Source organism: Cyanistes caeruleus, chromosome 2 (genome assembly GCF_971803275.1).
Source record: "Cyanistes caeruleus chromosome 2, bCyaCae1.hap1.1, whole genome shotgun sequence".
In the NCBI taxonomy this organism is placed as follows: domain Eukaryota; kingdom Metazoa; phylum Chordata; class Aves; order Passeriformes; family Paridae; genus Cyanistes; species Cyanistes caeruleus.
Genome location: NC_141702.1, coordinates 54,071,338 through 54,084,170, shown reverse-complemented (window position 1 = coordinate 54,084,170; position 12,833 = coordinate 54,071,338). Strand labels below are relative to the sequence as shown.

Sequence of the window (12,833 nt, the reverse complement as noted above, 5' to 3'; positions counted from 1 at the left end):
TTTGCTGTATCTGTAACTATTTTCTGGGAACTTTTTTCTGTCTTGGCTAAGGCCATACAAAAAATTCCCACAGCAGTGTAAAAAAATTAGTGTATTATGTAACACAACATACTTACACCAAAACATATGCATTGCTGGTGCTTCTCCTTCACAACTCATGCCCATTTCCAGTCACTTTTCCTACACTTGTGGTATATAAGCTTTGAACAGGCTGCTGTGTTGTATGAGTAGGGGCCAGTGGCAGAACCATGGTCCCAGGACTAGGGAAGTGATTCTTCCTCTGTACTCAGCGGTGGAGAGGGTACACATCTTCTGTGTCCAGTTCTGAACCACTCACTTCAAGAAGAACACTGAGGAGCTGGAGCATGGCAAGAGGAGGGTAACAGAACTGGTGAAGGGTCTCAAGCACAAGTCTTATGAGAAGAGGCTGAGAGATCTGGGGGCGATTTAGCCTGGAGAGAAGGAGGCTCAGGGAAATCTTACCTCTGTCTACAGCTGCCTGGCAGGAGGCTGTAGCTGGGTGGGGGTTAGTCTTTTCTCCCAGTCAGCAACAGGACACAGCCTCAAGCTGTGCCAGGAGAGGTTTAGGTTGGACATCAGGGAGAAGTTCTTCACAGAAAGGCTGATTAGATATTGGAGTGGACTGCCACTCCAGTGGGAGGTTGTGGAGTCCCTGGAGGTATTTAAGGACAGACTGGACATGCCACTTAGTGCCATGGTATAGTTGACATGGTGGTGTTTGGTCTTAGGTTGGACTCCATGATCTCAGAGGTCTTTTCTAACCTTATTTATTCTGTGGCTTTACTCTTCTGTAGTACCTGGAAACCTTCTGTCATTCTGTAATGTATTGTAAAAGGAACCTATTCCTTGATGTATCCTTTTGGATAGATATCATGAGAAGGATGGTGGAGAGACTGAAAGCTTTCTTAGGTTTCTATGTGTTGTATTAAATAGTGGTTTTTACTGTATAATTTTCTTCTTCTTTCACAATATATTTTGACTTCAGACCAAAGTAGTGGTTGATTTACTGTGAAATTGGGAAACTTCTTTTTCTAAAAGCAGAACTGCCTCTCCCTTTTTTGATTCTTTATTCTTTTAACAAAAAGATGTTTTAAGTTTGTCTAGTGTTTGATTCCTTTAAGGAACAAAGAAAGAGAAGTAAGGCCATTGTTGTGTACTCAGTTCTTCCCTGTATCATGGAAACATGCCCAAACTGTTTTGAGGAATCTAGACTCTTCAGACTGAGGTGAGAACAGGAGTGATGGAACAAAGATAAGATCTGTGTAATCCCCATTTTTCACAGATGTTAATGCTTTGGATTATAGAGATCACACTATCTATTGCTTTTGAAATTTCAGGAGCAGAAAAATTTACTGATTTGTTTGCAGGATGTTACAGTCTGAGGCTGGAAAGTGTTTGATGGCAAGAGACTTCTGATGCCAAAGCTCTTTGGCTTTGCAAGATTCTGGGAGTTTGCTGTTTGTTTGAGGTGTATTGCTCTATCATTTCATAATAGATAAATAGGAGAGAAAACCCCATGCCTTGGCAAAATTACTGAAGAAAACCTACAAAAGCTGAACCCTTGTCAATAGCTAGATTTTCAACTGACATAAAAAATACAGGAACAGTGACTTTGCAATCAGAAAGTCCATTGCTTGCACAGCATTAATTTCGACTTGGTTCAAAACTTACTCTCATGCAGAGTGGTGCTCAATTGTGCTGCTGTTGATTTTTAGCTTTTTTTTTTTAATTTTATGGTGTTTTCAGGTCCAAAGTTCAGTCTTGGAACAGATGAGCAGAAGAGCCTGCTTGAAGACATGCCATCTTCAGACACTGACATCAATTTGGAGATATCATTTGCAGAACAGGCAGCTAATCTCAAAGACAGCTCAGCAGGCAAAATGTACAAAGGTGGAGGGGGTGACACTCTTCTCCCAGTAGGTGTTTTTTATTTATTCCTCTTTTTTTTTTAGGTAGAGGTACTGTTTGGTGATATTTATCTGAGACTGAGCGAATTAGATTTAGAAGAGCATTGTCAGATTTAGCTTTGTAGAGATAGAAATTCTTACAGTAACTAACTTTTGGGAATAGTATGCTCAATAACATGAAAATAACCACATTTATGCTTAACTATCTAATTTAACTATCTAAGTTAAAGATAACTTTATCAGTTGTCTGATAGGCAGGTGAGGGATGAGAATGAGGAACAAAATTATCTATAGTAGTTAGATGTCTGAAGTCAAATGGCAGGAAATTAAAGATTAATTTGAACTCTGTTTTTCTTAATAAAAAAAGGCTCTTTCTGAATTGATCCATATAAAATCAAAAGAAAATCCTCTAAGGGATTTTGTTGTTGATCCTCAGAATCTCGGAGGATCTCTCTGCCTAGCACAGTTACATATAACCTGTAAACTAATGGCTGGTGTGAAATTGTCTTGTTCTTTTCTGGATTTTTGTTTTTTTTCTAACACTGTATGCAAACATGTCTGCGCAAACACAGTTTCTGAAATAATGTTTCCCAGTTCTTCAAACACTTAATTTAGATAAGGACGTGCAGTTCTTCAAGTAGTAATTACCCCATGTATCCTAGTTTAAACATTATAAACCAGACATTAATGGATATTTAGAGATGGATTCTGAAGTGTTTGAGTCATGTTTCTCTAATGCTGCCTAAAACAAGGAGGTAAAAGCTATGCTTTAAATTCTGTATATACGCATATATAGATATATATGCATAATATATTAGCTCTACTTCTGGCCAGGTTTGTGAAGGATGCTCGAAGACATGGCTATGGAATTTCTTCTTCAGTTACAAAAGGAGCTGCAAAATTATAGGAAAGGGTGTTACCTGTTTAAATCTGCAGTATATTGGTTGCACCTTCATCATCGGCAGCTATATTTAAACAGACATGTTTGTGCAAGTCAGTGAAAGCTCAAGGTGGGGAACTGGCTACGTATCTTATAATATTGTAATAATATATTGTAATATAATACTGTATTATCTTATAATTATGTAAATTATGTTTTGATATGTGCCCTTGTAGTCATGTACCATAACCAGCAATTCATCTCTGCTGTGGCTGGGTTTGTACAGGGTAAGAAAATAATTCATGAGTATAATATGTCTTTCCAAGTGGAAGAAAGTCTTGTCAAGCTTCCTGCTCTGAGTCATGCATACTTAGAAGCCTGATGGTGAGAGATGGAGTTAGAAAGTTCAATGAACTGGGAAGTCCCTCACCCTTTCAGCCAAATTCTTTTGGCTGTTCTCTGACTGCAGCCTCTGAGTATGTAGTGCAGCAGAAAGGAGCCATGGTTAAGTATCCCCCTTCCCTAAGAAAAGAACTCCTTTATTATTATTTATATGGCAGCCAAATATATTATTTTGTGTGCAGAAGGATTTCTGTCCCAATTTTATGTGCATAGAATTGTTCATGGACAGCCATTTCCACTACTATAAACTGGAAAAAGATGCAGAAGGTGTGTGTGATTGCAAGCAGGACAAGTCCAGACTCTTCTTGGAGGTGCCAAGTAAAAGGACGAGAGTTAATGGACACAAGTGACTAATGGTGAAATTTCATTCTGCATACTAAAGAAAGTCCCCATGAGAGCATTCCACACTGAAACAGGTTCCCACAGGTATTACTGGGAATTTTGAAAATGCATTTGAGCAGCAACAACAAGCTCAATCAAACAAAGTCCAATCAGACTTTGAATTTAGCCTTGCTTTGAGCAGCAGTTGAATTAGATGACCTGCAGAAGTCACTGGAAACCTAAATCTTCCTATCATTTTAAGATCATCTTCTTTTTAACTGATTTGTCGGATTCTCCCTTGATGTAGTCAGTAACAGCAGGCTTCATGATGAAAGATTGTACCCTGAAGGAAGCACAGCCTTTGAGCTAAGTAATTTGTCATGACTTGGATTATTCACCCTGCTGCAAATTTCTGCTTTTAGAATTTCAGACTGCCGAAGGACAAAACAGGTACCACAAAGATTGGTGACCTAGCCCCTCAGGATATGAAAAAAGTCTATTCTTTAGCACTGATTGAATTAACTGCTCTCTATGACATACTTGGGACAGAATTCAAGCAGCAGAAAGCTGCAAAAATCAAAACCAAAGGTAAGTAGGTGTTTTGTATTCTCAACCAATTACATCCGTTCAATCCAACAAAACAAATGCACCCGTTTCTTTATGATCTTCCAGCAGAAAATTTATATATAATATATAAGCAGTAACATAGGACCTGAATAACAGTTAATTTTATGCCTTAACTCAAGGCAGGCTTTAAACAAGTTCGCTGACATAATGTCTCCAACTCTTTGTCTAAAATTAAAACTCAAGACAGTCACTGAGCAGATAATCTAAGGAGTGAAGGGTAACTATCACAAACATATGTATGTATTAGTGTATGCATACATACATACATTTATATATTACATACAAATGTATGTATGTATGTATTAATGTATGTATTAGTAACATTTTGTGCAGCAGGAAATCCTTCATAGAAGTTTGTATGTGCTGATTTATTCCCAAAGAGAATGAGCATGTGCTCTTTGTGGGTATTTTTTTCCTGATTTCCTAAAGGTAGGTCCTACTTTCAAAATAGGACTCAATGATCTTAAAGGTCCTTTTCAGCCTTTACAATTCTGTCATTCAGGTGAGTCTACCTGACTACTGTGCTTTTGTTGCCATGGGTGAGAGATGCTGGGAGCCTTTGTCACCTGTTTCCTATCCAGTCTGGCACAAACATTCACATGGTTCCCGTGTCATATAGGCCTTGCCTATATGACAATATAAGTAAATCCAGTATTTACTTAGGCTGTAATGCAGTTATGCTGAATGGCATCATATAAAGTGGAAGATTTAAACTGTTGCAGAGGAGGCAGAGACAGCTGCAACCTGTCACTTTCCTCTGCAAGCCATCAGAGCATTTGTTTAAAAACTGCTTTTCTAGGGAGCATAGAAAACATGGAAACCAATTTCTTGATGCTAGAGGTTTTCAGTGTTTTGTTTGGTTTTTGTATTTTTGTCTTCTGCTAAATGCTTTACAAGAGCTTGAGATGTGTTACCAGTTAATCACAAGACTACTTTGGCCGAAACTCTGTTGTCAAGGTTCAGTGAATGTGACAGTGCAATAGCTCACTTTAAATAATTGAAAGCAACAGAGAGCATAGAGAGATACACAGCAAGGTACAATAGATTCTTCAGAATGTGTTCTTCACTTTCCAGTGGTAGTAAACAGCTTTTTTAATGCTAAAGGCATACACAGAAACATCAACAAGACCTTGATTGCTTGAATGCATTTTCTTGCAGAAGTACTTGTGCTGTCACAAATAAACAGACAAAGCACTTTCTTCTCTTGTATTTTGGGTCTTAGTTATAACTGTTTCTTCTTACAAAATTAATTGTTAATTGAATTTCAATTCCAGCATTATTATCTGAAGGGCAGGCATTCATAGAATGTTGAATTGATTAAAAACTTTTTTAAAAGGTAAAACAGACAGGCTAGACTCATGGCAATGTGTATGAAGTGGACTATGACATCAGCTTTTCTGCCAAGCTAATCTGCTTTTGCAGTGTACTGCCTTCAGTGCCATGTTGCTCTGTCTGACCCTTACCTTTTCACACCTTAAGTGTTGTTTGGCCAATTGATCTATCCAGTGGTGGGTCTATCTGCTTTCTCCTTTGTGCATGAGGATGTAAAGATGATGAAAACATCGTTCTTCTGGAGAATGCTGTGCTGTGCCCAGCGCTGCCTTTTTATTGTTCTCCTGGAGTTTGTTTTTTTTAACTACATTTCAATGGAAACTTTCATTATTGATAAGAATTTCAAGATAATAAAGCTATGGAGTATGGATATTGCCTGTATTTTATGAGTCCCTTGTATTTTATAGATAGACTTTTTATGCTGACAGAGATGCAAGAACTTTTGGTTTGGCACTGAAATTGATCTTTCTTTGATGTATATCATATTTTCTCAAGGGCTGACAGTTTTTTTTAGTAATTGCATCTGTTCTGTGTTCAATATTGGCGTGGCATCATACCAAGCAGCAGTTTTTAGCTACATGTATTGTTATATGCTGCTCCAGAAAACTTGCACATACAGCAGTTATCCGTACTTCTGACAGAGAAGTTCTGTGTCAGCAAACTTTGGGGTAGTCATTATTAGCATAGCTATCTTTAAGTGGTTATTCACTTCTGTTCAACTGGGCCATAACACATAAAAGTCACATTTACATGAAGACTAAGGTTAGTTTTTCATCAGGACTAAATTAACTGCGACTGAATTCCTCTTAAAAAAGAAATTTGAATTGCCTTACCCCTATTGTAAAAGCTATTTCCTAACCAAGAGTTAACTGTACTTTTGTTTTTTTTTTTTAAAATGAACCTTTAGTGAATTGGTTATCCTCTGTTCTGCTGGTGCTATATAATTCAAAAGTACAGGAGTTAAAAAGCTGTTATTTACAAACCCTCATAGAGAGAAGTGTTCAGAGCAGCTCTGGGTGATAATTGTATTTGTCTTATTTTAGTGACCAAGTTCTGGGTATTTTACTCATTCCATTTCCATCTCAAATAGAATAAGTTGCATTGAGTGGTTAAAATCTGCATTGCAGGGTCATCATCACATCCATTCTGCAAACCAGAACTACGCAGATGGTTCATTTACGCAGTTTGATTTATGTGCTGCAGAATATGTGGATGGCAATTTGAAGTCAAAACAGAAGACTTCTGAGGAAGAGATGATGAATCCTTTTAGCCAGGATGTTTTGTGTAATAACTTGATTGGCAAAGGCATTAAAACACTTTAAACAAAAGGTCAATAGCTCTGAACACATTGAATAGACTTACTGCTTCAGAAATGTGGGTTTATGCCACTATCACATGTACTGGAAAAGATGTGGATAATATCTCAGTTTCTTTGCTTTATTCAGACTCTGGCTTGTTTGGTGTCCCACTGTCACTTTTACTGGAACAAGATCAGAAGAAGGTCCCAGGAACCAAGATCCCACTGATTTTTCAGAAGGTAAATAGGCACTAAGAAGTTAACTTTTTACATACATGCAAAATGACAAAAACGTAACATTTTGTCCTGCATTTATTTGCTTCCTGTAGCAGTTTTCAGTATAATACTCTAAACCATCCAAGTTATTGTAACTTTTATTTGCAACTTTACTTACTAATTCAGTAAATGTGATATTTTGCATTGTATGAGACATATTTTGAATTAAAGAAATAAACTCACAAGGCAGGGGCTTTTCCAGAAGACTTGTTGCTGTAGCACAAAGGGGTATGCTTTGGCCTATATTGTGTCAAGGTAATGGGGGAGATAATTGGAAAGAAGATGGAGACTCTGGATTTACTGCCCACGCATTTACGCATCTTATTTCATGAGAAGAAAAGAAACCACTTTGTGTTGACCTGTCCTAATACCAACAAGCTCAGTGCTCTATCATCAGCATTTCAGTGTGTTTGTAGATGTGCTTGGTGCTTTTTGAGAAATAGAAATCTCAAAGCAGTTTTGCATCACAGTCTGAAAACTACTGCTGTGTCATTCATGCCAGAAATTGCTTCCCCAGGATCATAAAAACACATTTCTGGAAAAGATGCTATCTATAAATTGACACGTCAAATTGCAAACAGTCATTGATCACTCTGCTGTCCTAGCAACATCAAAAATTCTACATAAACATTAGTATCTTATAGATGTGATTTGTTTTGCAAGGTACAGACATCATTTGGAGTATGGTTTTACTTCAAATGAGAATATGAAAATAAAAAGTTCCCATTTCTTCTGCTTGTTCTCTTCAGCACATGCTTTCCAAGAATGGGGGGTTTATATAATGTGTAAGAGAGCAGTTTTGTTCATTCTGCTTTTTAAATGTATCTGTTTATCACTGAAATGAAGCAAAGCAAGCTAACAGGAAGGCTTCTTACTTAAAAATAAAAATACACCTAGTTTTTATTTCACTGAGGAATTTAAATTAAAAATAATGGCATAATTTACTCAGGCATTTTCCAGCTGGAAAATCTGGTGGTAATACCAATTCATGTGTCATCATCAGAAGTTTCTGCTGACAGTAGTTCCAGTCTCTGGCCTGCTAATAAAGCCATGCAAAGCAGCCCTGGTAGAGATGAAGAGAGGATTTCCCACAGGCAGGAGGATGATGGTGGCCAGCAGCTGTGTGCCAAGGGGGCACTTGTGAGTGAGCGAGCGTTTGTGAAGGAGTTGTGGCCACCAGTTGTGCCACCAGACCTTGCCTTCCCCAGAAGTGGTGATGATGGCAGCTTACACACTGCCCACAGCACCTTTGTGCCCAGCAGATGTGAGTGGCAGACAGTGATGTGGTGTACATCACTGGGTACAGGGTGAGTTGGATGGGGCCAGTTAGCACTTACTTATTTTTTCTAACCATGGAGAATGCAGTAGGATGACACTTCTGGTGCTGTTTTCTAACTTTGTGGGGTTTTCTGTCCAATCTTTTTTATGGTATTTATCTGTTATATAAATGCAGTGGTAGGTAAACTGCCTTTAATTTTTCTAACTGCAAAAAGCACAGCTCTGTTGCATAATTTTTATCACTCAAGCACTGGTGCAGGAAGGCATGTAACAAAGGCACTGCCCTAGTTAAACATTGTGGGAACTATTTGTGCTCAAATTATGTCATCAGCTTTTGATGTTTACAGATTTGTTTTAAATACTTTTAAATCCATCCTTCAGTGAATATTTCTAGGCATATTATTTAGAGGAAAAAAAGTATTATATAGGTTTTAAGTATTTTTATGGATTTTTTTTTGCAAATTCTGCAACCCCTGTGAAGGGTTGCAAACTTTTGAGTCTGTTAGGAGAATGACAAATCAGAGGCTTCTTTAAAGCCTAGAAGTTCTTAGTTCTCCTCTTAAAAAAAACTTGAGTATTCATGAGACTGTAACCTTAATTATTTGGATTTGAGACATTTTAACAAGGGTAGTAATTGGTATATAATTTTGAGGCCAGACTAATTTTTTTAAAGAATTCTTCAGTCTTCAGAGGGGGCTTGAAGGAGGTAAAAAACATACAGGTTTTTTTTAATAAAATAAATAAACTCTTCTTTAATAGTATTCATAAAAAAGAGTAAGAACCACATTAAAGTTTTCTTCTACAACAACTGTAATCCATTTGCAAACAGTGTTTGAACCTCTGCTTGTTACGAATCTGTGTGCACAACTGCATATGCACAGAGAGAGAGAGAGAGATACAAGCATAAAGGCTTCAATATATCAGAACTGTCTGCCAGCAGTTTTTAATTGGCATCTTTGTTTATGCCAGTTTGGTTTGTGTTTGACAGCTGATTGCCCAGATAGAAGAGACAACTCTGGAAACAGAGGGACTTCTTAGAATACCAGGAGTTGCGACAAGAGTAAAGGTAAAGCATTGCACAGGTTATTAATATCCCCCAAAATGTATGTGTGGTTGCTGAATTTATTTTGTCATACAAATATATTTTAGCATCCCGTTGTTATGAAAATCTTCAAAAATAGATAGTAAAATCGCTTTAAAAATAAAACTAAATTATACTAGCCAGAGAAATGATGCTTTCACTCAGTGTAGTTTTGAGGAAAGATTGGAGTCCAAGTTCGAAGGAGAGTCAAAATTACATTTCAAGTTCAGTTGTGCCAAAGTCTCATTAATTCTTGGCATGAGCTTTCTAGCCTTTTGCTTTTTCCTGAACCAACTCAATCGTCTGAACAGTTCATACACGGTCTTTCTACCCCAGGAGGAAGCTTTTCTCTGTCATTGTGAGCCTTTTTTAATAGCTAGACTTAACCTGTGTTACAGGGTAAGGCAGGCAGCATGCACTGAAGAACCTCTCACATTTATTTTTATGAACAGCAATATAACTGCTCGGCTCGCCGAGCGCAATCTTGTTAGGCGCATCTGTGCGCACCAACACTTCGCAGAGTGAGTGCCAATTACATGCAGACTCTTCCCCAGTATTTGCCTTAATGCAGGGAGCTAAACACAGTGTGATTCATGCCAAGACTCAATGTGTTAAAAAGACGGTCTGAACTGGCCTTAAATTCTAAACGGAAAGCACCATTTAAGTGGATTCAGCTGTCCAAAGACGTCTGCCAGCCTCTGTTGTGTAGGACTTGGTCCAGCTGCTGGTTCATTAAAAACAACTAAAAGAAGGGAATATTATGAAAATCGGGTTTGTTTATTTACCAGTAACTAAGATACTAATTTCTTTTTTTTTTTTTCAGTTTTCCTCCATTCTTTATTCTCCGGTTCACATCAGTTCTGCAAACAGGAGTGATTTCTTAGTGATTTTCTTTATTTGTTTGTTCTTTGATTTTATTAGCTTAATACAATTTCCCAGACAGTGGATCATTCACTATTTGGCTTTCATTTATTTTTAATCTCTCTATTTGCAGGAACTACTTCTTTAAATTAAGCAATAAAATTGTTAGTGAATCTGTTAGGTTCTTTTACTTACTCTAATAGAAAATATTTCAAAAACCAAGGAATTTTATCACACTAAATGATTGAAGTTTTCCCTTAATTTTCTTAAACAGAAAAAAAAATTTCCTCATTATATAGTTTTATAGAAAGACACAGAAAAATACTTTGCTATCATTTCTATAGGTTTTAGGGTTATTGTTAAAAATGCATTGGATATAGCCCATAGTCAAATACATTTTCTTTAAAATGTAGGCATTGGAGCACTAGGACACATAGTTGAAATTTCTGCCTTTGCCTCTCATATAAAATAATTGTATCTATATGTTTAATACTGCATTTATTACTGCAGTGATTTGGTCTGAATGTGGATGGAGAATGTGATGAGTCTGGAGGAGAATTTTCATCTCTGTTTCTGAAGCTTGCTGTTTTTGATGATCGGGAAATCATACCCACTTGACTTTAGACATCTGAATTATGACCGTTGCACCTTTGAATTTCCAATACAGTCAGTGGACAAAGAAGATCTCTCTGGAGAACAGCTGAGAATATCCCATGATCATAATCAAACTGAGTGTCCACATTTTCTTTGTAAATAGATCCATTTTCCATTTGGGCAAAGTTAAATTTAATGAGAAGGATATCTTAAAAATGTATCTAGTATCTGTTCAATGTGCCCTTCTTGTCCAGATAAATAATTATGGCCATATTTTTCCACAGAAAATATTTTACGAAACAAGCCAGTGTCTTTGTTCTCCTTTTCTGTCCAGAATAACTGAGCTAGAAGAAGGTAGGGACCTGTGAGAGGTGCCTCAGGGCCCCTGGCCCTGTGCTGAATTTACTTCTCACTCTGCCAGACTAGGAAATAAATGAAGTGGGTGTGAGATCAGGACTGACACTTAGCAATAGACTAAGAAGGACTTGGTCTTTGCAGTGTGTTTCCATTTGTGCATCTGTGAAAGCCCAGTAGTAGCACTGCCATGGCACCAGGGCAGGGATATGGTAATGTCTGCTGCCAACAGTATCCCCTCCTTTCCCAGCCCCAGAGTTATGACCTTCCACTGAGACTTTTAGAGCTCTTTATTTTACTCTGCTGCATAACCTCGTGATTTGTGGGGCAGTCCACTTCCACATGAGGTTTGACACCCTGTGCTATGCAAAGCTGTATGCACCCAGCAACATGGAATTCTCTCTAGATGGCATGATGTTCAGCTATTTAGTTACACAAATCATTCCCCGTGTTTTAAAAACAGAACCAGCCTCACCTTAGTGTGTATTTTGATAAGAAGTTGTGTGTCAACACACATAATTGCCTTAATTTTTAATGAAAATGGCCATGTATGCATTATAGCAACACCCTTGGGTAGCAGTTTCAGAATTGCTCTGTATATCAGACAAATCTCAATATTTGTGTGGAGGGGAAGTCGTGACCCTTATGTGCTTGAGTATGATATCTGTTTCTTGTATATTTATTCCATATGGCACTGACTCAGGCCGATGAGATTTGACTGCTGCCTATTAATGTGCGTTTACTTGCAGTACTTCTGATCCCACATTTATCTGCTTTGTAGAAAAAGACCAGCAGCAATTGGAGTTAAGTGATATTTCAGATATCCTTCCCCCCCTTTCAAAGTGTGGAAAGTGTTGCTGTGTGTATTACACGTGACTTCCAGCAGCCAAATAAAAAACTGGTGCTCTCTATATCCATTGCATTTCAGGGTCTTTGCCAAGAACTGGAAGCAAAATTTTATGAAGGGACTTTCAACTGGGAAAACGTAAAGCAACATGATGCAGCAAGTCTTTTAAAACTCTTCATCCGTGAACTGCCTCAGCCACTCCTCACTGTAGAATATCTCAAAGCTTTCCAAGATGTGCAGAGTGAGTAGTGTCCTTTCTGTCTCTGCTGGAAGAATTGATATCCATGCAGAGAAGTGCCTCTTTGCTGAGAAACAAATTGAATAACAACAATATGAGTTCTCCTGAGAAAAGATAGGCATAATTTTGCTACTGTGCGAATAATGTCTTTCATGGAACAGCTATTTTAATAGCTTACACATACAATGAAAGCACATTTTCACTTCCTAATGTTTCTGATAGTAGTTAGGAGGTACACAAGGATTACACAGAAAATGTATATGACAGTATCAGTTTATAAATAGTATTTGCTTCAAAGGAAAACCATAACAAAGATAAGCAGTTCTTTGGGAAGTAAAACAAATGATAATTTATATTGTTCAGGGTCTTTTATCCATTTATAAGAGGAGACGTTAGAGCAGAATAGTCAGAACTGCACTGATCATCCGTGGTCCCTTGAGATCAGCAAGTTCTCGTGCAAATGTCCTCTTTGCCAACTGGTCACCAAGACAGCAAACATACCAGCTGTGACTGGAAG

At 37.7% G+C, this 12,833-nt stretch overlaps 1 protein-coding gene across 5 annotated transcripts in view; it reads left to right on the top strand.

The window, feature by feature from the left end:
- ARHGAP18 (Rho GTPase activating protein 18) overlaps positions 1-12,833 on the top strand; it is a 96,814-nt gene that overhangs the window by 67,447 nt on the left and 16,534 nt on the right. For all 5 annotated transcript variants that reach the window (XM_086877044.1, XM_086877046.1, XM_086877047.1 and 2 more), the window contains exons 5-9: positions 1,768-1,937; positions 3,954-4,119; positions 6,936-7,027; positions 9,330-9,407; positions 12,160-12,319. In XM_086877044.1, the coding sequence (XP_086733170.1) occupies positions 1,768-1,937; positions 3,954-4,119; positions 6,936-7,027; positions 9,330-9,407; positions 12,160-12,319 (666 nt within the window). The remainder of the gene's footprint in view (positions 1-1,767; positions 1,938-3,953; positions 4,120-6,935; positions 7,028-9,329; positions 9,408-12,159; positions 12,320-12,833) is intronic.